Source organism: Macaca thibetana, chromosome 1 (genome assembly GCF_024542745.1).
Source record: "Macaca thibetana thibetana isolate TM-01 chromosome 1, ASM2454274v1, whole genome shotgun sequence".
Lineage (NCBI taxonomy): Eukaryota > Metazoa > Chordata > Mammalia > Primates > Cercopithecidae > Macaca > Macaca thibetana.
This window is the reverse complement of record NC_065578.1, coordinates 21,915,499-21,936,589: the sequence shown is the minus strand read 5'-3', so window position 1 is coordinate 21,936,589 and position 21,091 is coordinate 21,915,499. Positions and strand designations below refer to the sequence as shown.

Genomic DNA, 21,091 nt, shown 5'->3' with positions numbered 1-21,091 from the left:
ACAGAACCAACAAGTCAGTCTTTTTTTGACTGAAGCTGTCCACAAAGCATGGAGAAACAGAACCAACCCCATTTCATCCAACAGTTCACTAAAGAAAAATCAATGACTGAATGAATTTTTACTTTAGGTAGGCCTTGCTGGCTCCTGGAGTAACTACTGAAACAAAGCTCTCAGAGAAGGAGACTTAGCTGATGTCGTCACACAGGCAGTTAGAAAGAGGTGCATACACTCACCTCACCCCATCTTCCCTGAAATGTCAGCGGGCTGTAGTCAAACAAGTATGGGAATCTGAACCAGAACACCAGGCAATGGATTCTGGCTCTTCAATTTACTGATTATGATAACCTTAGGCAAACACACGTGTGAGCTTTAGTTTCTTCTCCTGCAATAAGAGAATAAAGCTACTGACCTATGAGCTTTAGTTTCTTCTCCTGCAATAAGAGAATAAAGCTACTGACCTATAAGCTTTAGTTTCTTCTCCCGCAATAACAGAATAAAGCTACTGACCTCTCTTTAGATCGCTAAAGCCATGAAACGTATTTGTAATTACAAGCATAAATTAGTGGGGCTCTTTGTACTTGTCCTATAAGCTTGTTCAAAAGCTAGTTTAGGCCAGGCACAGTGGCTCACGCTGGTAATCCTAGCACTTTGGGAGGCTAAGGTGGGTGGATCACCTGAGGTCGAGAGTTCAAGACCAGTCTGGCCAACATGGAGAAACCCCATCTCTACTAAAAATACAAAAAAATTAGCCGGGCGTGGTGGGGCACGTCTGTAATTCCAGCTACTCAGGATGCGGAGGCAGGAGAATTACTTGAGCCCGGAAGGTGGAGGTTGCGGTGAGCCAAGACTGTGCCACTGCACTCCAGCCTGGGTGATAGAGCAAGACTCTGTCTCAAAAAAAAAAAAAAAAAAAAAAAAAAAAAAAGCTAATTTACTAGTCAACAGTTTTCCATTCTTACTCTGAGACAGACAACTGGAGACAGCAGTACAGAAACATTAGCATGCCTTATATTTGATTAACTAAGGCAAGCATAAATCAAAGCTGCAAAGAACCCATTCCCAAATTTGAGAATGGTTTAAAATATTCCTTATCACTTGGCTACTGCACCAAATATAAATGTATCAACTTAGAAAAATCCTATACATATCAGAGTTGAATGACAACTACCAATTTCATTGGGAAAAATATCCTTGCATTCAAAATGCTGAAAACCACACACAAGGTTAACAACTGTTTACAGCGCTACTCAAAGGGCTGGTCCTGGTAAGATGTGGATAAATCAATGTACCACTTTCTTCACTGAGAGTTTTGCTACCAGGAAAAAAAAAGTCACCAACTGAATTAACAGTGTGGTTAGCAGTGTAATTTCTTTATTTCATCCCACACTGGTAATCAACAGTTCACAGACTGGCAGCCAGTGCAGGCCTCACCTGAGGACAGCAGTGGTACAGAAACAAGTGTTTTAAAAAATGCGCTAAAGCTCATCTAATACCAAGAAAGCAGTCCATTTCTCTGGGTATCTCTAATAGAAAAAACTTCTCGGCCGGGCGCAGTGGCTCAAGCCTGTAATCCCAGCACTTTGGGAGGCCGAGACGGGCGGATCACGAGGTCAGGAGATCGAGACCATCCTGGTGAACACGGTGAAACCCCGTCTCCACTAAAAAAATACAAAAAACTAGCCGGGCGAGGTGGCGGGCGCCTGTAGTCCCAGCTACTCAGGAAGCTGAGGCAGGAGAATGGCGTAAACCCGGGAGGCGGAGCTTGCAGTGAGCTGAGATCGCGCCACTGCACTCCAGCCTGGGCGACAGAGCGAGACTCCGTCTCAAAAAAAAAAAAAAAAAAAAAAAAAAGAAAAAACTTCTCTCTTTACTGTTAGAAAGAATTAATGAACCTGCTCTACATTCAGAAAAGTCTAAAGAAAAAGATGGTGTCTCAATGATCAGTGATTAATCTTTACTGTAGACTCTTACCACTTCTTGATGACTGTAATAGCCACTCTGGAGCCTTGCTTCTCCTCACCTCAATTCTGTACTTATTACCTACTACTAATATTATACTTTCAATGCTGACTTAATCATGTCATTTCCCCTGTTCTCAAACCTCTCCAGTTCCAACCTATAATCAAGCCTAGCAAGTAACATCCACTACAACATGGCCCCACCCTAAATTTTCTATCTTCCTACCCTCACTGGTATAATCCCATCCTCCTTTACAGACTTATCTGCTTAGACTTAAGCCTCCTCTGCCTGCAATCCTGATTTGCCATTCACAAATGTTTTCCTTCCCTCCAGATCTCTTAGTGCCCTTTCCCTCACACCTTCATACATTCTCTTGCCACCTTGGTTCTTCCACAGCAATTTGCTCTTCTATCTAATCCTTGGCTTTCACTTTATGTTACTGGTATTAATATATTTATGGATGTTTGTGATTTGCTTTAAAATACTCCAGACTTCCCCTGGACTCAAAAGTGTAGGAATGGGACAGATAAAACAAGATTGGGAAAACAGGTTCACTACAGTACTCTTTCTACTTCTGTCCATGTTTTAAAATTTCCGTAATAAAAAGTTGGGAAAAAAGAATTATTTCTGTACAAGTACCACTAAAGCAGGGACTATCTTATTCATCTCTATATCCTTTACAGATCTTGGTAGAATAAGAGAAGTTTACTCAACTGTTGAGTTAATCTCTGCTTCATCCTTTCTCTCTCATTCTGCTCAGTTTATTCTGCAAGAAGCCTCCTGTTACCCACCCCACCCAAGTACTGGTAGGAAATCTGGACCATGATGGTGGGGATGGAAACCAAAGCATTCCCTGAGAGTCTGCCCTTCTCTTGATAGCAACTCCATAAAGCCTTAAGGTAGATAGGAATAAGTGAGAATGTTCCTTGAAACATATCACACAAAATTCAAGAGTTGGGATCCTACCACTTTTAGTAACAGTAGCTAAACCCACTGTATACACAGGAAATCGCCCTTTTCCCCAGATATAAAGATAATATGTGCTTATATCCTGAGAAGTGTGGGCTCTCATCTTGATAAAGGGAATCACTAAAATTTCTGCTAAATACAAACTTTTGAATTTCACTCACTTCTAAAAATTAGGACTGACTTACGTAATTTAAGCCTATCTTAAAGTTGTTAAACTGTGCAATTCCCCATACCATTCATCAGTTCCATGCTACAGTCATACTAAGTATAGGAAGCTCCTATGCCTCTGGTCAACAAATATACTTTAGCCTATCTAAGCATGTGGGTAAGTACCACCATTTGGCTATTAGCCCATCAAAAATATTAGCCTATAAACACAAAACTGAAGTCATAAAGAACACATGGAGCTAAAGCACATGATGGAAGGCACAATACAAAAAAAACGAAGAATCAGGTTTCAATTCCATAAGTCCCTTGGAGTAAGGGGCCACAGCCAAATAAAAAGATTAACTGTCTAGCTAGCCTTCATTAAATATCTAAAGATAAATGTTAAACAGACAGGTAAATGTGTATACATACAATAATCCCTTCTTACATAGCTCAGAGTTAAGAAACAATCAGAATAACGTCACATCATCTCTACCCTCAGTTTATATATATACACCTCTGTATGTGTATATATGTATATGCTCATCCATACCATCCTCCTAAAATTGTTTTCAACTAAACCAAAGAAATGTTGAAAGTTCTGTTTGTCCTTGACTTACAGCTTGTCCGTTGGCTTCATAAAGTGGGCATTTTTGCTTGATCTTGGCCAGTTCCATATTTACTTGTTTGCTGACCACAGCCATAGGATTCCCTCCTAGAAAAAACTCAAGCAATTAAATTCAATAGACCTATGAAGAGAGAACAAAAACCTCACAGTAAAAAATATTTTTACTCAAAAAATGCTCAAAAGCTTACAGTATGTAAATTATTTCTCAAAAAAGCACTCCAAGTAAAAATATGTAAGATAAACATGAAGAGTGCAAAAAAATTACCTATAATCCCACTAAGTAACATTTTATTACAGATCCTTCCAGATTTTAAGTGTATAAAATTACAGACACACACAAAAGGATCATAATAAGTACTGTTTTATAATCTCTTTTCAACTTAGCAATATATTGTGGACATTGTTTTACACTAATACGGAGCTACATGATTTTCAGTGGCTGTATATTGCTCATGGTATAATATTCTAATCTGTGGTTTCTAATATTCTGCTATGAAAAACAATGCCAGGGATGGGCAAGCTGGCTAATGCCCACATAGGATTATGGTGGTAATCCTAGCACTTTGGGAGGCCGTGGGGTGGGTGGATCACCTGAGGTCAGGACTTCGAGACCAGTGCTGTAATCCCAGCACTTAGAGAGGATCGCTTGAGCCCAGGAATTCAGATCAGCCTAGCAATATAGTGAGACCTCATCTCTACAAAGAATTAAAAATTAACCAAGCATGGTGGCATATGCCTGTATTCCAAGCTATTAGGGAGGCTGAGGTGAGAGGATCCCTTGAGCATGGAAGGCAAAGGTTGCAGTGAGCTGAGATCATGCCACTGCAATCCAGCCTGGGCAAAAGAGCGAGACCACGTCTCAAAACAAACAAAAACAATGCCACGTTAATCATGAGATCAGGAGATCAAGACCATCCTGGCCAACATGGTGAAACCTCGCCTCTACTAAAATACAAAACATTAGCTGGGCATGGTGGACATGGTGGTATGTGGCTGTAGTCTTAGCTACTCGGGAGGCTGAGGCAGGGGAATTGCTTGAACCCAGGAGGGGACTGCAGTGAGTGGAGATCACGCCACTGCACTCCAGACTGGGTGACAGAGCGAGACTTTGTCTCACAAAAAAAAAAAAAAAAAAGCTTCAAACACATTATCTACTTATCTTCATAGGATAATTTCTCAGAACTAGAAAGAGGTACTCTAGGTCAAAAGATATGTACAATTTACATTTTCCACATACTGCTATACCTCTCAGCAACAGAAGATAACTATTCTAAACCAATACACCTTAAAATTGCATCTCTGGCTTTAAATTTTTTTTTTATTTTATGAGTCTCAGACCACGTACTATAGGACAAACCAATAGCTACTTACCAAGACCTGTTACCACCATGGCTCCAAGATCAGCTACATAGTTTCCTTTGCGAAATGTGGCAACTCGTCCACCCACACGATCCTGTTTCAGAAATTAAATAGCCAAAATCATCAATTGTGTTTTAACCACAAACCTGCCATAGTAATATACCATGGCTCTGTCTTCTATAATTTAAAAATAAAGATATAGAGTTTACATGGAATGCAATCAACAGTGCTATGGGCACAAAGAACAAATGAAGTTTAACTTGAAGACTATTTGAAGGAGAAGCAGGCAACAAATGACATATAATTAAATGTCATATAACTAAATGACACAGAATTAAATGATGTGATATAAAACAACTTGACAGTTGGAAGATATATTTAGTCACAGGTACCTCTCTACCCGGCTGTCTATAATACCTTTTAATGTACAGGATGAACGAGGCTACCCACATAGAAAATATTTGTTCACAAATCCCAACACTATTTAAATACCAACTTTCTACCACTGTAATCTGACTCTTACACCCTGATCCCCAAAATTAGCTGGGAAAAATCTGAAGGATAATTTTTCTGACAAATGGTTCTCCAGTGCAGCCCTATGCCCAGGGTCCATACTGAACATAGCCTGTTCACATTACCTTTCATCCCTAAATAGGCCCAGGTTTATCACTGCTGACCAGGGATTTTCAAGTACGGCTGAGTTCTAGCGATAATTTAATGATTATAGATAATGTAAGAATACTCTGGAACTCCAAACAAACAAACAAAAATGCAAAACAAAACAAAAACCTACGCACTAGATTATAAATTCCTCATGGGTAGGAATCATAATGGTCCTATTATTCCTTATTGTATTTTTCAATACAAAATGTACAAAGTGCACAAAAATGTTTTCTGAATATATAAAATTTTTAATAACAGTGTATCAGGAAAATATTTAATTTCAATTTCCCCATACTCTCTTAAAAAATCAGCAGTTTAAAGCCATTAGAAGATAATTAGATTTCAAAAATTATTCATGAAAATAGCTTGAACAGTAGCATCCTAATATATGCTCTTTTTCCTACTGTATGTCATTATCCCTTATTGCTCCTCCTGTTTCAATTTCTCTCTCTAGGACTAACAGGAAAAAAACCAGTATCTTGGCTTCTAAAAGATGGTTCCTGCCTGAGAGGTAGCTTTTTTTCTTTATCAAAAATAGGGAATTCACTCTGTTCCACCACCAAAAATAACTGCCTCCTAACAAAAGATATGTCCATGAAGGCCCCAAATTTAAGAGCTAACTACAAGAAACAATGATCTGAAAATATCAGTCAGGAAAAGAAATACTCTAAAACCCTCCTCACAGAGCACTTTTCAAAGCATTCATATGAAAAAATGCGTCTTTAAAATATAAATAACACTATCCAAAACACTCTATTTTACAAATCAATTTGACTTAGTTCAAGTTGTATAATTCCTTAATTTGCAACAGATAATTTGCTTACCATGTTTCCAATAGGTCAAGCCTCTAAACTCAAAAGGCAATTCTTACCCTGGCTTCCAAAAGTGTGACATCCATTCCAAAACTTTGTAACTGTCGAGCTGCTGCCAAGCCTGAGACCCCAGAGCCTATAATAATTACCTTTCCTGTCTTTTTAGCTAAAAGCAAAAAATGAAAAAAAGAGTATTTTGTTGTAGGTATAAAAGTTTGTACTTACAGTCTTATTCATGAAAACCTCTAGGTTCTTAACATATTATAATATCTTACAAAGTAAAACATTCAGAGTTATTTTCAAAATATGAAAACTACCTGAAAACAAATGAACGAACAGCTGAAACTTATGAATTCAAATTCAGTGTCGAACATTTATAAATCAAATCCACTATCCTAAGATTTATTTTCTCATTACCTCAGGCATATGTTTCAGTATCTGTGATTCTTAGTTAATTTGGTTAATAATCTGCTTCATTATTATATTAGGACACATTCTGCATATAAGCTATTTCCCTTAACCTCTACCCTTGTAGTCTTAAGTTAGTATTTCTTTTTGAAAAAATGATTAACGCATTAAAAAAAGCAACTGTTGAAAACATAAAGAATGGGTCAATGAGAGAAAAACCTCAAAATGAACTCCTCTCATTTTTAACAAATTTACTGTTTTATTCTTTTTTTTTAATTGGAAATCTAGTATCTTTTACTAAGTAGCTATCAAACTAGAAATTAAGGGAAATGCACATTTATTCAGAGACTTTATTTTTTATTATTTATTAAACTTGACTTGTAAGATAAACTTGGAAATATTTTTAAATATAGTCTTATGAATCAAAATAAAATCCTAACATCATAGACATAATACACAGTCCTGAAACCGTAACTTAAAAATGTAAAATTTATCAGCCAGGTAGGAGGTCCTTACTTGGTAGGGGTTTTATCCTCTTATAGATGCCGAAGTTGATAAGACCATGACGCTCTAAATAACTGTGAACTCGGTGGACAAGCACAGTATCACCTACAGAATAAGCGGATTAAAAACATGGTTTTATTTTCAGCAGTTTAAACAATATTCTTCTAACTCTTCTATTTCTCCATCATGAAGTCCTTACAAACATCTTTTCCATTAAGCTTCAGGTCATGTGACTCCTTTAAAAAAGTAATTCTAAGGCTGGGCACGGTGGCTCATGCATATAATCCTAGTGGCTTTGGGAGACCGAAGTGATAGGATCACTTGAGGCCAGGAGTTCAAGACCAGCCTGGGCAACACAGCAAGACCCCACAGCAAGACCCCTTATAAAAAATAAGCCATGCATGATGGTGCATGCCCATAGTCCTACTTACTCGGGGGGATGAGGAAGGAGGATCACCTGAGCCCAGGAGTTCCTGGCTACAGGGAGCTATGATTGTACCAATACACTCTAGCCCGGGCTAGATCAGATCTCAAAAACTACTGTAGAGACCCTATCTCTATAAAAAACAAAAAATTAGCCATGCATGATGGTGCCTGGCAGATCAAGGCTGCGGTGAGCTGTGAATGTGCCACTGCACTCCAGCCTGGGTAACAGAGGGAGACCCTGTCAATCAATCAATCAATCAATCAATCAATCAATGTGATTCTTAGAACTATTAGTCTGTGAAGTAGACCAAAATGTATAACACATACTTTGGAATTGTATTGATTTAATTTTTAATTTTTTTGAGAGAGAGTGATCTCACTATGTTGCCCAGGCTGAACTCAAACTCCTGGGCTCAAGGAATCCTCCCACCTCAGTCTCCTGAGTAGCTGAGATTATAGGTGCACATCACTGTGTCTGTCTAATTTAGAATTTTTAAGAATTTCATTCCACCACAAATGGAATGAGAATAAAACCAAACCTTCACAAAGTAGTTATAACACTCATTTACTTTGGCAAAAACATCACATGACATTGTTGGTGGCAAGCCGGAAATAAGAAAACCAGACAGGCTGGGCACAGTGGCTCACGCCTGTAATCCCAGCACTTTGGGAGGCCGAGGTGGGCGGATCATGAGGTCAGGAGATCGAGACCATCCTGGCTAACACGGTGAAACCCCGCCTCTACTAAAAAATACAAAAAATTAGCCGGGCATGGTGGCGGGCGCCTGTAGTCCCAGCTACTCAGGAGGCTGAGGCAGGAGATAGGCGTGAACCCAGGAGGCAGAGCTTGCAGTGAGCCGAGATCACGCCATTGCACTCCAGCCTGGGCCACAGAGCCAGACTCCATCTCAAAAAAATAAAAATAAAAAACCAGATAGTGAGCCATGAAGCGCCAAAGTATTTCATGGATCAAAGCTGGACAACAGGTCTAGGAAGAGTACTTAGCAATCTCTTGAACTCATGTGTTAACACAATTTAAAGACCAGAAGATGAAAAAAACATAGAAAACAGGTTTTCTAAAAGACTTATTTTTGCACAGCACAAGGTGAAATAACATGGAAATATGAATGAAAAAATTAATTATCAAGGAACCATGAGGCTCCTAGAAGAATACAGCAATTTTCATAATCCAGTACAAAATTAGTCCTATTGAACACACTACTTACTGTTATAAGGTGCTTCTAATTGTTGGAGAGTAGCCTCAAATGTCAGCTGAATCTTTGGATTATCCAACCACAACTGCAGCTGCATTTAAATGATATAAATTGTATTACATACAAATAGACATATGTCATTTAACCATCTTTAAAATCACCTTTTAGCTGGCTGCAGTAGCTCACACCTATAATCCCACCAGTTTGGGAGGCTGAGGCAGAAGGATCACTTGAGCCTAGGAGTTTGAGACCAGCTTGGGCAATATAGTGAGACCCCATCTCAACCAAAAATATAAAAACTGGCTGGGTATGGTAGCACATGCCTGTAGTCCCAGCTATTTAGGTGGCTAAGGCAGAAGGATCACTTGAGTCCGGGACGTCGAGGCTGCAGTGAGCCATGATCATACCACTATACTATAGCCTGGGCAACAGAGCAAGAGCTTGTCTCAAAAAATAAAAATAAATAAAATCATCCTTTTAACTTTAAGGCCCCAAACATGGGTTTTCCTTGAATTAAAACAGTGAGATTATACTCCTGACAAAGAAACTGATGAACACAAAACCATATCAAATAAGTAAATTACTGAAGAAGCCGGGGTTATTTAGCCTAAAAGAGAAAACCACCGAGTAACTTGCCAAGTCCATACAGCTAGCAGGGAGCAACTGGCATTTAAACCCGAGTTATACGACTCCAGAGATACTAAGTGGATAAAATCCACAAAATCTAATGATCAGCTGGTTATGCTGAGGCTGGGGAGAAAGGTGTGAAGGACAACACCTCCATTTTGGTACAACTAAGCTAGCTGGTATGCCAGACACTGAATGGAATCACTTTAAAGAAAAAATAAGATAATGAGTTCAGCTCCAAGCCAACAAGAAGAGATACAAAATAGATGGATATAGAGTCTGGAGCTCAGAAGAGAGAGGAGGTCTGGAGTCATCTGCTTATGGGTAATAACTGAAGTCAAATGCATTGAAAAGGATTCTCAGAGGAAAAAATAGGGCAAGAGGAGAAAGAACTCCCAAATAGTCCACATAATGGCTAATTGTTAAGGATCATCCTATAAAGCAATCAGAGAAGACACCCAGGGAGGCAGGAGAAAAACCAGATACTAAGTTATCGAATTCAAGGAAGTACTGTGTTTAAGAAGAAAGGAGCAGTCAAATTATTTCAAATACTGCTGAAAAAACAGATGAGACATAAAAAACATTATGATACAATCAATGGGCTCTAAAATGAATTCTCTTCAAAGTGAGTATATACTTGCAAAATGCAAGACAAACTAAATACTACTATATTTAAGTCTTAGCTAAAAATTAAAAAGACTCCATAAGACAACTTTCAACCAAGAAGAAATTAATTTGGCTATATGTAAATAAACCAAATACTAAGGGATTACAACCAAATCTACACAGATACTCTACTCTGTGGCCACTGTAAGGTAAATGGACTTCCTCAGGTGCACACTGGGCCCAAGTTCCTCACGCCCAACACAAGTCTTCTTCCTCCTCCTCCTACAAAATAACGCTTAGGTCACAGTCTAGTTCAATAATCCTAAAGTTTCAATTTTAAAGTATTATAGTTTAAGACTAGAGAACTGACAAAATTCTTGCAGTAGACGTTGATTTACATTCTGTTTCACAGCTAGAGACCACAAATCTAACATGGTTTGGAAACCCTTCCCCAAATCTGGACTTTTGGTGAATCAGAGAAGACAGAGATCCCTGTAAATCTATCGCTCAAATCTAAGTAAAAAGTGAAAACTCTCTTCAGATAAAACAAACAAACAAACAAACAAACAAAATGACAATTTTGTCTAAAAAAAAATCCACTTAGAGCAAATATTGATATGCTACACACAGAAACTGATTCAATTATAAGACAAATCAGCCTCAGACTACACACTAAGAATTTTCTGTTCACTGTTTTAAAAACTCACTGTCTTCACTGTTCTTTTCTGTTTTACAAAAACCCAGGATAACCTATCAATTGCTCTAGCTAAATGATATTTAACAATCGAAATTAAGCAGTGGTTTTGCAATCTAATAGCCAAAATAAAGAAACTGGTGGTGGCTAAAAAGCAGACATATCAATGACATCTCTAAGCTATATTCATATTCAAATTAGCTGAATCACAAGGTAAATTTCTTCTGTGTTGTATCACCCTAGAGTAACATGAATATGTTTTTTTTTTTTTTTTTTTTTTTTTTTGAGACAGAGTCTCGCTCTGTCGCCCAGGCTGGAGTGCAGTGGCCGGATCTCAGCTCACTGCAAGCTCCGCCTCCCGGGTTCACGCCATTCTCCTGCCTCAGCCTCCCAAGTAGCTGGGACCACAGACGCCCGCCACCTCGCCCGGCTAATTTTTTGTATTTTTTAGTAGAGACGGGGTTTCACCGTGTTCGCCAGGATGGTCTCGATCTCCTGACCTCGTGATCCGCCCGTCTCGGCCTCCCAAAGTGCTGGGATTACAGGCTTGAGCCACCGCGCCCGGCCGAATATGTTTTGAATAGCATCTTTCCCTCATCTACTTACTCTATGGCTAAATAAGAATTCCTGATGAATAAAATATATGAAAGAAAAATTTACAGAAGAAATACAAATGACCAATGTGAAAAGCAGTCAGTCTCAGTAATCCAAGAAATGAAAAAGAACAAAGATGGTTTTGGCCAGTTATAGGAGCACAGATTATCACTGTTTTAATAAAAATGGGCAGGGCAATGGGGGGTTGACTGGTTCGGCCTTTCTGGGAAAAAATCTGGCAATATGTACAAAACTTTTAAAAAGTGTTCATAACTCTCTGACAAGGTAGTTTTCCTTCCAGAATTCTATAATAAGGAAATAATAGGTAGAGTCAAGAATGCATAAGACTGTCCAGAGTTAATTATAATAAAGCAAAATTGGCAACAAATGTCCAGCAGTTATATTATAACCCAACTGTCAGACAAAATATTATGCAGACACTGAAGTTAAATCATTCAACCAGAGGAAGAGGTTGAACAAGATGAGCAGAAAAGGGTAAAGATTTCTCTTATCTTGAGAGGGAAGGTCAAAGTGATTATTATTATTTTTAAAATATTTTTTAATGCTTAAAGGGTTTATTTGTTTTGAGACAAAGTCTCACTCTGTCGCCCAGGCTGGAGTGCAGTGGCATGATCTCAACTCACTGCAACCTCCGCCTCCTGGATTCAAGCAATTCTCCTGCCTCGGCCTCCCAAGTAGCTGGGACTACATGTGCCCGCCACCATGCCCAGACAATTTTTGTATTTAGTAGAGACAGGGTTTCGCCATGTTGGTCAGGGTGGTCTCCAACCCTTGACCTCAGGTGATCTGCATGCCTTGGCCTCCCTAAGTGCTGGGATTACAGGCGTGAGCCTCCACGCCCGGCCTAAATAAATATTCTTAATGTGTATTTATGAGGTTGTGAAGTATAAAAGGGATCCACAAGAATGTATCCAAGAAGGATCTCAATTTTATGAAAACAAAAATTATATACACATTTTTAAAATACCCAAATGAAAAATAACTATTAACAAAGGTTATCTCTGGGTAATAGTATTATAGATAATTTTAGAATTCTTCCTTCCCTTTTTATTTTTCCCATACGCTCTATCAAAGTCATACGTACTTTTTATAATCCAGGTGAAAAAGTTGACATGGAAACTTACTGTGCGGTTTCTAATGAACAGAAAAACCTTCTGGGTCTGTTGTGGTCCACTGATAATATCTGGAAAACAGGCTGCTTCTTGAGAAGTCATCCGGTCATGAGGAAGTCGGCTCTGGAAAGCTGCGCCCTCCACACCTAACGAAGAAAGCAAAGGACATCTAGGAAAAGTTCAAGTGAATACAAAATGGGTAGTGATGATGCTCAAATTCCTTTGCCTCACTCAAAGACTGACCTTATTAAAAAATTTTCAATTGTCTCAAAAGCTGAAACTTCCTTAGATATTAGCCACTTGGTTGAGCTTAACATTCCAAAGTTTATACTTTACTGAGTTAAACAACTACCTTATGAGACAAAGCATTTAAAATAGTTTCTTCGTCCATAAAATAACTTCATTATATTAGATGATCTAATTAAAATTAACACTACTGACAGGTGTACAGTAAATTTTAAAACTAAAGAACCAGAATAAAGGAAAATGCACTAACAGGAAAGCAAAAGAAGCTGTGGAGTGAAAAACACAATCACATGCCTTCTTTTAGGATTACAGCATGAAACAGAAAGACGACTTTAATAATCAACAGCAGAAAATCACAATCTCATCAACAGTATCATCCATTAGTAATCATAATTCAACGCTGGCAAGCAGTGAGAGAAATTAAGCAGACAACAATAAGACAGAAGAATGCAAGCAATTTACCTTTTCTGGCAGAAACATTAGAAATGCTTTACTATATACTACAAATATTACTATGTATACTCTATAACACATATACATATAGCGTATACATACACTATATACGGCAAATAAAATGTTATTTTTTTTCTTTTTTTTTTTTTTTTTAAATGAAGTTTTGCTCTTATTGCCCAGGCTGGAGTGTAGTGGTGAGATCTTGGCTCACTGCAACCTCTGCCTCCTGAGTTCAAGTGATTCTCCTGCCTCAGCCTCCCGAGTAGCTGGGATTACAGGCACATGCCACCATGCCTGGCTAATTTTTTGTATTTTTAGTAGAGACAGGGTTTCACCATTGTTGGACAGGCTTGACTCGAACTCCTGACCTCAGGTGATCTACCCGTCTCAACCTCCCAAAAAATATGTTATTTTCAAACTCTTAATTAACTGGGTATTGTCTTGATAATTTTATAAATTTGTGGATAAGTACACCTTTATAAGGTGATCTTAAAAACAAGCACAACAAATGCAAATGTATTTATAAGATCACCTTATAGATGCACTTATCACACCAGCTTATAAAACTATCAAGACTAAATTTAAAGAGTTTCAAAATTCCATACCATTTAAGTAATTATATATAAGTAACAAAATAGGCACCAGATATCCATATATAATTTTTTTTTTTTTTTTTTTGAGAGGGAGTCTCACTCTGTCGCCCAGGCTGGAGCGCAATGGCGTGATCTCGGCTCACTGCAACCTCTGCCTCCTGGGGTCAAGCAATTCTCTTGCCTCAGCCTCCCAAGTAGCTGGGACTATAGGAATGCACAACCATGCCTGGCTAATTTTTTTTGTATTCTTTGTAGAGATAGGGTTTCCCCATGTTGGCTAGTCTAGTCTGGAACTCCTGGCCTCAAGTGATCCACCCACCTCAGCCTCCCAAAGTGCTGGGATTACAGGAGTGAGCCACCCTGCTCAGCTATATATAATTATTTTAAAGCACATAAAACAGAAGTTGGAAGCACTGATAATGGAAGCAAAACTAATGCTAAAGTATTAGTAAGATTAGGAGAATTAAAAAAACAAGGCAGGTAAAGATGTAACTTAGAAAATTATAGCTAAGCTATCAAGGAGTCTGTTTCCACAAGACATTCATGTGGCAAACACTACCTAGAAAAAAATGATGTTTAACAAGTGGTCAAGCAAAAATACCTAATGCTAATTATGGGCCACATATTAAGAAATACTGTTCTTAGAGACAAGGAGGAAAAGCTATCCATTTACTGTAGATAATGAGAGCATAAACACTGTGTCTCACGTTACTAAATCAAATAAACAATCCTTACATTTAATTAATCCACAGCTAAAATTAAAGACTGTCAGGACAATTTATTCTTGGGCAAAAAAAAAAAAAAAAAAAAAGGAAAAATAGTAAAAAGCCATATTATAGGTGGAGCATGAAATTAAGGCAAGAAAAGAAGAAATGCTTACTATTGTGGATACAGTTTATTTCAGTAATGTGAAATTTTCTATACTACATGGCTTTGATGTCCCCAGCCCCCATTCCCAAATCAAAATAAATAAAAACTGAAAACAAAACAAAAAACCAAGACTAAAAATATCTCACATTATAAGGAACTTATCTACATTAATTCTGAGTATCTGAACCAAGTATCTCTAAACAGGCTACTTCTTGGTATAATTCATAAGTATATACTATTAACATGAAAATGATCTCTATTAAATTCCACGTCTCCCTGCCAAAAATGGTAGTTTTCTTTCTTAGCTATATTATCTTCTATACATTTAATAAGTAGTCATTGAACTCCTACTGCAAAATATTATTTTTCAATGACAGAAAAATCATGTAGGATACAATACCAAATTTTATAATACATTGGGCTCCTCACTACAGATGTTCTTTTTTTTTGGCGAGGGGAAGGACAGCGTCTCCCTCTGTTGTCCAGGCTCCTGGAGTGCAGGGGCGCAATCTCACACTGCAACCTTTGCCTCCTGAGCTCAAGTAGCTGGGCTGCCCCAGCCTCCCAAGTAGCTGCGACTACAGGTGCAAGCCATTATGTCTAATTTTTTTTATATTTTGTGAAGATGGTGTTTCACCATGTTGCCCAGGCTGGTCTCAAACTCTTGAGCTCAAGCAATACACCATCTCGGCCTCCCAAAGTGCCGGGATTACAGGAATGAGCCAATGCGCCTGGCCTCAGATGTTCTCATCAAAAATCACTCTAATGTAGTTGGCTAATTTGGGGAATTTCTGAGAACATGTAATGATTAAGAAATGTTATTTATATTTTCAAAGTATTTTTAAATCAAACATCAGAAGTTTAAACAAAGGAATTTAAAGAAACTAAACATGGTGACATTAATGTATGCTTGGAATAATATTCTTCTCCATCTCTATCTTCTAAACAGCATCTAAGAAAACTAGCTATTCTCAATACTCTGATATCATTTTTAAAATGAAAAATGGTCTCTAAAAACTCTCAATAATTATTTCCTTCCCTTTAGTGTTTAGGGATACTTATTTTAAGGAATGAAGACCATTATCAAAACCAGGGTGAAAAGTCTGCAAGATAAAAAGCTAACCTTTTCTTTAAGAAAAAAAAAAAATGTATGTTAATTTGTAACCTAAACTGTTGAGAAGCTAAAACATCCTTCTTATAGGACAGTACCAAAATGAAGTAATAGACACCACTTTGGATAATCTAACTCATGAGTACCTATCTCTTTTAGAGGAAAAATCTTTTAGAATACAAATGATTTTAATAACATCCTAAAAGTACCAACAGTACACATAATTCACAAGTAATTTACACTTGGCTCTGATAGTTTTGTACTTCAGTGTTTGTGTTTTCCATTAAGTAATGGAATCTGGTATTCTGAAAATTTAGAATGTTTCCAAAACGTTGTCTTTGAAACATTCAAAAATTAATATAAAGCTCCAAGGTTGCCTAAATACCAGTCTTACCTTCTGTTCAGTTCCTTACTGCTCACCACGTTTATACAGGAAATTCCAGCATCACCATCCAGAATGCAGTCACTCTCAAGAAGAATTGCCCTTTCTAACGGTCTGACTGGCTTATACTTTCTCTGAATACATAGTAAATGTAGTTAAATATTTGAAGGAATAATTTAGACCTTTCGAAGTAGGTTAATTAGAAGGAGAAAAAGCGGGAGAGGCAGGTGAGATGACAGGTCCTCTATTCCATTAAATAATTTCCTCCTGATTCTGGTAAGATATAGGTAACATCTTGACTGCAATAAGGTAATAGAGATATTAAAAATTAACAAAGAAAAGAAGGCCTCCATGACAGTTACTTGCCTTTGATTTTTTATATCAAGTAGATAACTATAATCAGATTTCTAGCATGAAAACAAAAGCCTGATGGGATCTACATATTAAAGACTTTACTTAAAATGAGAAAACTAGAGATGTATCATATCAAGTCCTAGAATAGTTTTAAAATAAAAAGAATAAGGAATAGCGGGAGGTGAGAGAAAATGAAAAGAGAATTATACAACCTCCTATAATTCAGATTTTTTAATTTCTAGGGCAAACACTATTTTAAAGGATTTTAAGGGTGTAAGGAATAGTCTTTGCACTAAGAAGCAAGATCCCTGGGTTCTCCTTCTCCAGAACTGCTCGTGTATTGCTGGTCAATCTATTTAACTTCTTTGGGTTTCAGATCCTAATCCATAAATAAGGGAGATACAATACTGTTTGAAGGCAGGAAGTTAGACAAGATGACCTCAAGTTCTCTTCTAGCTCTAAGATTTAGGATGTGTATACCAACTTGAGGTGGATTTTAAGAAGTCAAGATATGATCCTGGCACCAAGATACCCATGAGGGTCATCTGGCTTCATTAAGAGAAGAATGTTGATTTCTTACAAGTACATTTCTAACCCTGATTGATCATTTCACAAATGCATACTTCTGAACATGACATACCCAAAGAGAGGTACTGAAGGGTTTAGAACAGTCACCATCATTCCTGGAAACACTCAAAATTCATGTTCTACTAACAGTAATCAGCAGCACCACTGTTTTATATGAAAGTCTGCTTTCACTTTCAGCAATATATGATATTGTTTACTTATGCAAAAGAGCAAACAGTCACACACACACAAAACAGAAACAAAAAACAAGAAAACTCAATCTCTTTCTTCAAGATTAAGACTCTAAAGGCCATCCCTGATCTTCAACAGTTCCATGGAAGATCTAATTGTGTGTCATTTGATGAAAAGCATTCTTGAAGGTTTATATGCCACAGATATAGACTCTGAACAGGGTTTAATTCTGCTGAGATAACCATGTACTGATTATCAACCAGAAATCCTTGGGACAACATTTTTAAAAGTCTTCTCCTAACATTCTGGATCCCCTAACTACTAATTGCTGTATTAACAATGAACTATCTTTAATTCGAGAGAGTAAAATACAAATAATTCCAGGACCTGTTATATGCAAATAAAGCAGACTTAAGACAGTTGAAAAGTAACAACCTCCAAAAGTGAAGTAGCGCCTATTCCAATTCTATCAAAATGTATCTATGAACCAGTTTTGAGGAACTGGAACAAAAACATCCTTCAAGAGACAAAGGACGAAATCCAGATACGTTATTTTGGATTGCTGGGATAAATTTTAACTGTTCCAGATGGTGGCCCCTATAAATTCTTTACTTTTTCCTAGAAGTAAAAATCTCATACTGTTTGGTCTGAACAGAAAAAGTATTTCAAACAGACTTTTCAAAAGACATTTTTCATAGGAGAAACAAAATGTTTAAACTGAAGAATGATTAACTATGTAATGTTAACTAAAAAAAGGTACCCAATACCATGTAACAACCATTTTTAAAAAGATGTCACTTGCCCATGTAGTTCCTCTGACTAGTCCTAGAATGCCTCTCAGTCCTTTGTGTTTTTAGACTTTTGAGCCTGCGGCTTTTCCTCTCTGTGTGTACTGCTGTATTTCTCTTAAGGGCCCCATGATTCCTAAGTCTATGTTTTATATCATGTTTACTATTAATATAAAGGCTGCTGGGGAGAAAAGTACCCGCCATCTCCTCGAAAACATAAAGAGTGGAGGGCTGAGATCGGCCTGAGGACTTCAAAAGGTTTTGCTTGCCTTTGTTCTCGCTACACTCTCTACTACTACACTACTATGTCCTGTGGGTTACATTTCACCTGCGCTTCTGGCTAAAATGTGGATACCACAGCCAAAAACACTTGCAAGCATCAATTCCTACTTGGCGGCTCTTGCTACTAAGTGGCAAGCATCTAATGCCACCCTCACCTGATGCTTGGCCGTCTCCATACCCTCCAGAACTGTCGTCTTGAAGTCCTCCTGCTTGCCCTGTGGAAGGAAAGAGGAGAACTCAGGGACCTTACTCCATAAATTAGGATAATATCTGGACATAAAGGCCTAATAGTTGGTGACTCATGAATTGGCCACCAACTAGTAAACCCATATTCAGAGAGCTCCTTCTTCTGGAATCAAGGCCCAGGGAATTACATCATAGTCTTCCAAATTCTGGTCAGGAAGTTTCAACTTTACATGCTGATTCTTGTTGAAAGGCAGTGGAACAAAGTACATAGTATTTTTAATCACTAAATCCTTGCTGTCGGTCTTATTTAATATTAATAGTCTGGATGGGGGAAAATGGATTCCAAGTGTCTTTTACTAACAGCTGCTAGACTGGAAATGGAGGTGACATAGACTCTAGAATCTGGTGTTGCAATTCAGCATCAACTTAATATCCATTTAACTTTCTAATTTTAATGAAAAATTCTCTCCTTCTCTTCAAAGTAGGGAGTATAATTAAAAGACTCAGTCTCCAAAGAAGTTTCATTTACTATACACAGTAGACACTACTACAGTTAAATATGCCAGTACTTCCTAAATAAAACTAAAGAATACATAATAAGACACTCTGTGTGCTTGTGCCAAGTACCGTAGATAAACACACACTTGTGGGAACACACAGAAAGGCAGGCAAGATGCTGAATCTTCTACTTCATGCTACATAATAAGCTTTGTTAAGAAATTTTCCTCACTGATTAATATGTAGAAGTAACTTCAAGAAAAGAATCAAAGCTTGAAAATTCAATCTGAAAAAGAATAGACTGTCTTCTGAACTCTTCCAAAATCTATCATCAAGACAGATGCCATGATGCTCTTAAGCTTCTAGTCACCTGGTACAATATAGGAAAATGAGTGTGATCTTTGGAAGATATAAAACACCACCTCCCAATGATCTAAATAACTCAGACAAGCTTCATTAAACAGTTTATTTTAAAATATATACCCCAATAAGAAAGCAGATTGATTATTCCACCATTTGAGTTAGAAGGGAACAACAAAGAGAATAAAAAGATACTTAGATATAAGACATTATTTCTGATAATGATATTAGAATGTGTTGCTAGAAGATACATGCCCTGTTATGAAGATAGAATAGAATCTCATTCTAAACTCATTTTACTATGCTCTCGTCTGAAGGGTCCTTTAGGTTCAAAAACGTTATGCTTCTCAGACAAGGCCCAAGGTATACCTGTTTATAGCCCTTGGAAAAAGGCATACAATCATGAAGAGATGATCAGGTTACTAAATCCAATCTGAAAACTTATCTTGAAAATACAGGTCCTGTATTTTAAACTCTACTATAAACTTAAAATCAGATATATTCATTCTTAGTAAATTCTGACTTTATTCATAAAATATATTTTGTAGAGCTGGGTACAGTGGCTCAGGCCTGTAATCCAAGCACTTTGGGAGGCTGAGGTGGGTGGATCACTTGAGGTCAGGAGTTCAAGACGAGCCTAGTCAACATGGTGAAACCTCGTTTCTACTAAAAACACAAAAGTTAGCCAGGTGTGGTGGCGCTCGCCTGTAATCCCAGCTACTCGGGAGGCTGAGGCAGGAGAATCGCTTGAACCTGGGAGGCAGAGGCTGCAGTAAGTCAAGGTCGCGCCATTGCACTCCAGCCTGGGCGACAGAGCGAGACTCCATCTCAAAATAATAATAATAATAATAATAATAAATTTCATAGGGTTTTAAAAAATGTTGCCATTGTTTTGTTTGGTTCCAAATAAAACCAAGCTAGATCAGAAAACTGAATTGTATTTGGGGAAGAAAGGGAGCAGCGAGGGACTCAGAACAATGAAACAAATAGTTTCCAAGAATCACACTTAAGATTAGGAATAATATAGCTGTTATCTTTCAAATTATGTTTCTGACTTGGCAAAAATAAAAGTAACAGTCTCTTTTTATTTCACCACTAAAAACTTAGATAAAAACAGCAAAAAACCAAAAAAACAAAAAACACACACTTTGAAGTGAGCCTAAGCCTGAATTACTTTATCTTTCCTAATCCTATCGTTTTCCTTCTTTTCCAACTATAACACATGTCATACAATAAACTCATTAATTTAACCTACAGGTAGCTCTTGGCTGATTTTTTGTGTGTGTGAATCAATGGTGCTCTGATTCACAAAAACAGATGGATTTCTTACCCCTGACTTGCGTACTCAATAGGTCAACGAGAACAAAAGGGCAACAAGGTAGTCTTTTTTGTCTTCTGATTTTGAAGAAAGGAATTTAAAAACTTCTTAAAAAGATACATTTTTTTAATTTAAAAAAATACAGGGG

General features: G+C 37.5%; 1 protein-coding gene across 2 annotated transcripts in view; it reads right to left on the bottom strand.

Moving 5' to 3' along the window:
- KDM1A (lysine demethylase 1A) overlaps positions 1-21,091 on the bottom strand; it is a 65,595-nt gene that overhangs the window by 21,138 nt on the left and 23,366 nt on the right. Inside the window, exons 3-9 of one of the 2 annotated variants that reach the window (XM_050790646.1) lie at positions 18,737-18,796; positions 12,756-12,889; positions 9,102-9,180; positions 7,462-7,554; positions 6,597-6,703; positions 5,075-5,156; positions 3,696-3,790 (exon numbers count right to left, since the gene is read on the bottom strand). In XM_050790646.1, coding sequence (XP_050646603.1) covers positions 3,696-3,790; positions 5,075-5,156; positions 6,597-6,703; positions 7,462-7,554; positions 9,102-9,180; positions 12,756-12,889; positions 18,737-18,796 — 650 coding nt within the window. The remainder of the gene's footprint in view (positions 1-3,695; positions 3,791-5,074; positions 5,157-6,596; positions 6,704-7,461; positions 7,555-9,101; positions 9,181-12,755; positions 12,890-18,736; positions 18,797-21,091) is intronic. The other variant, XM_050790655.1, reaches the window with a different exon arrangement.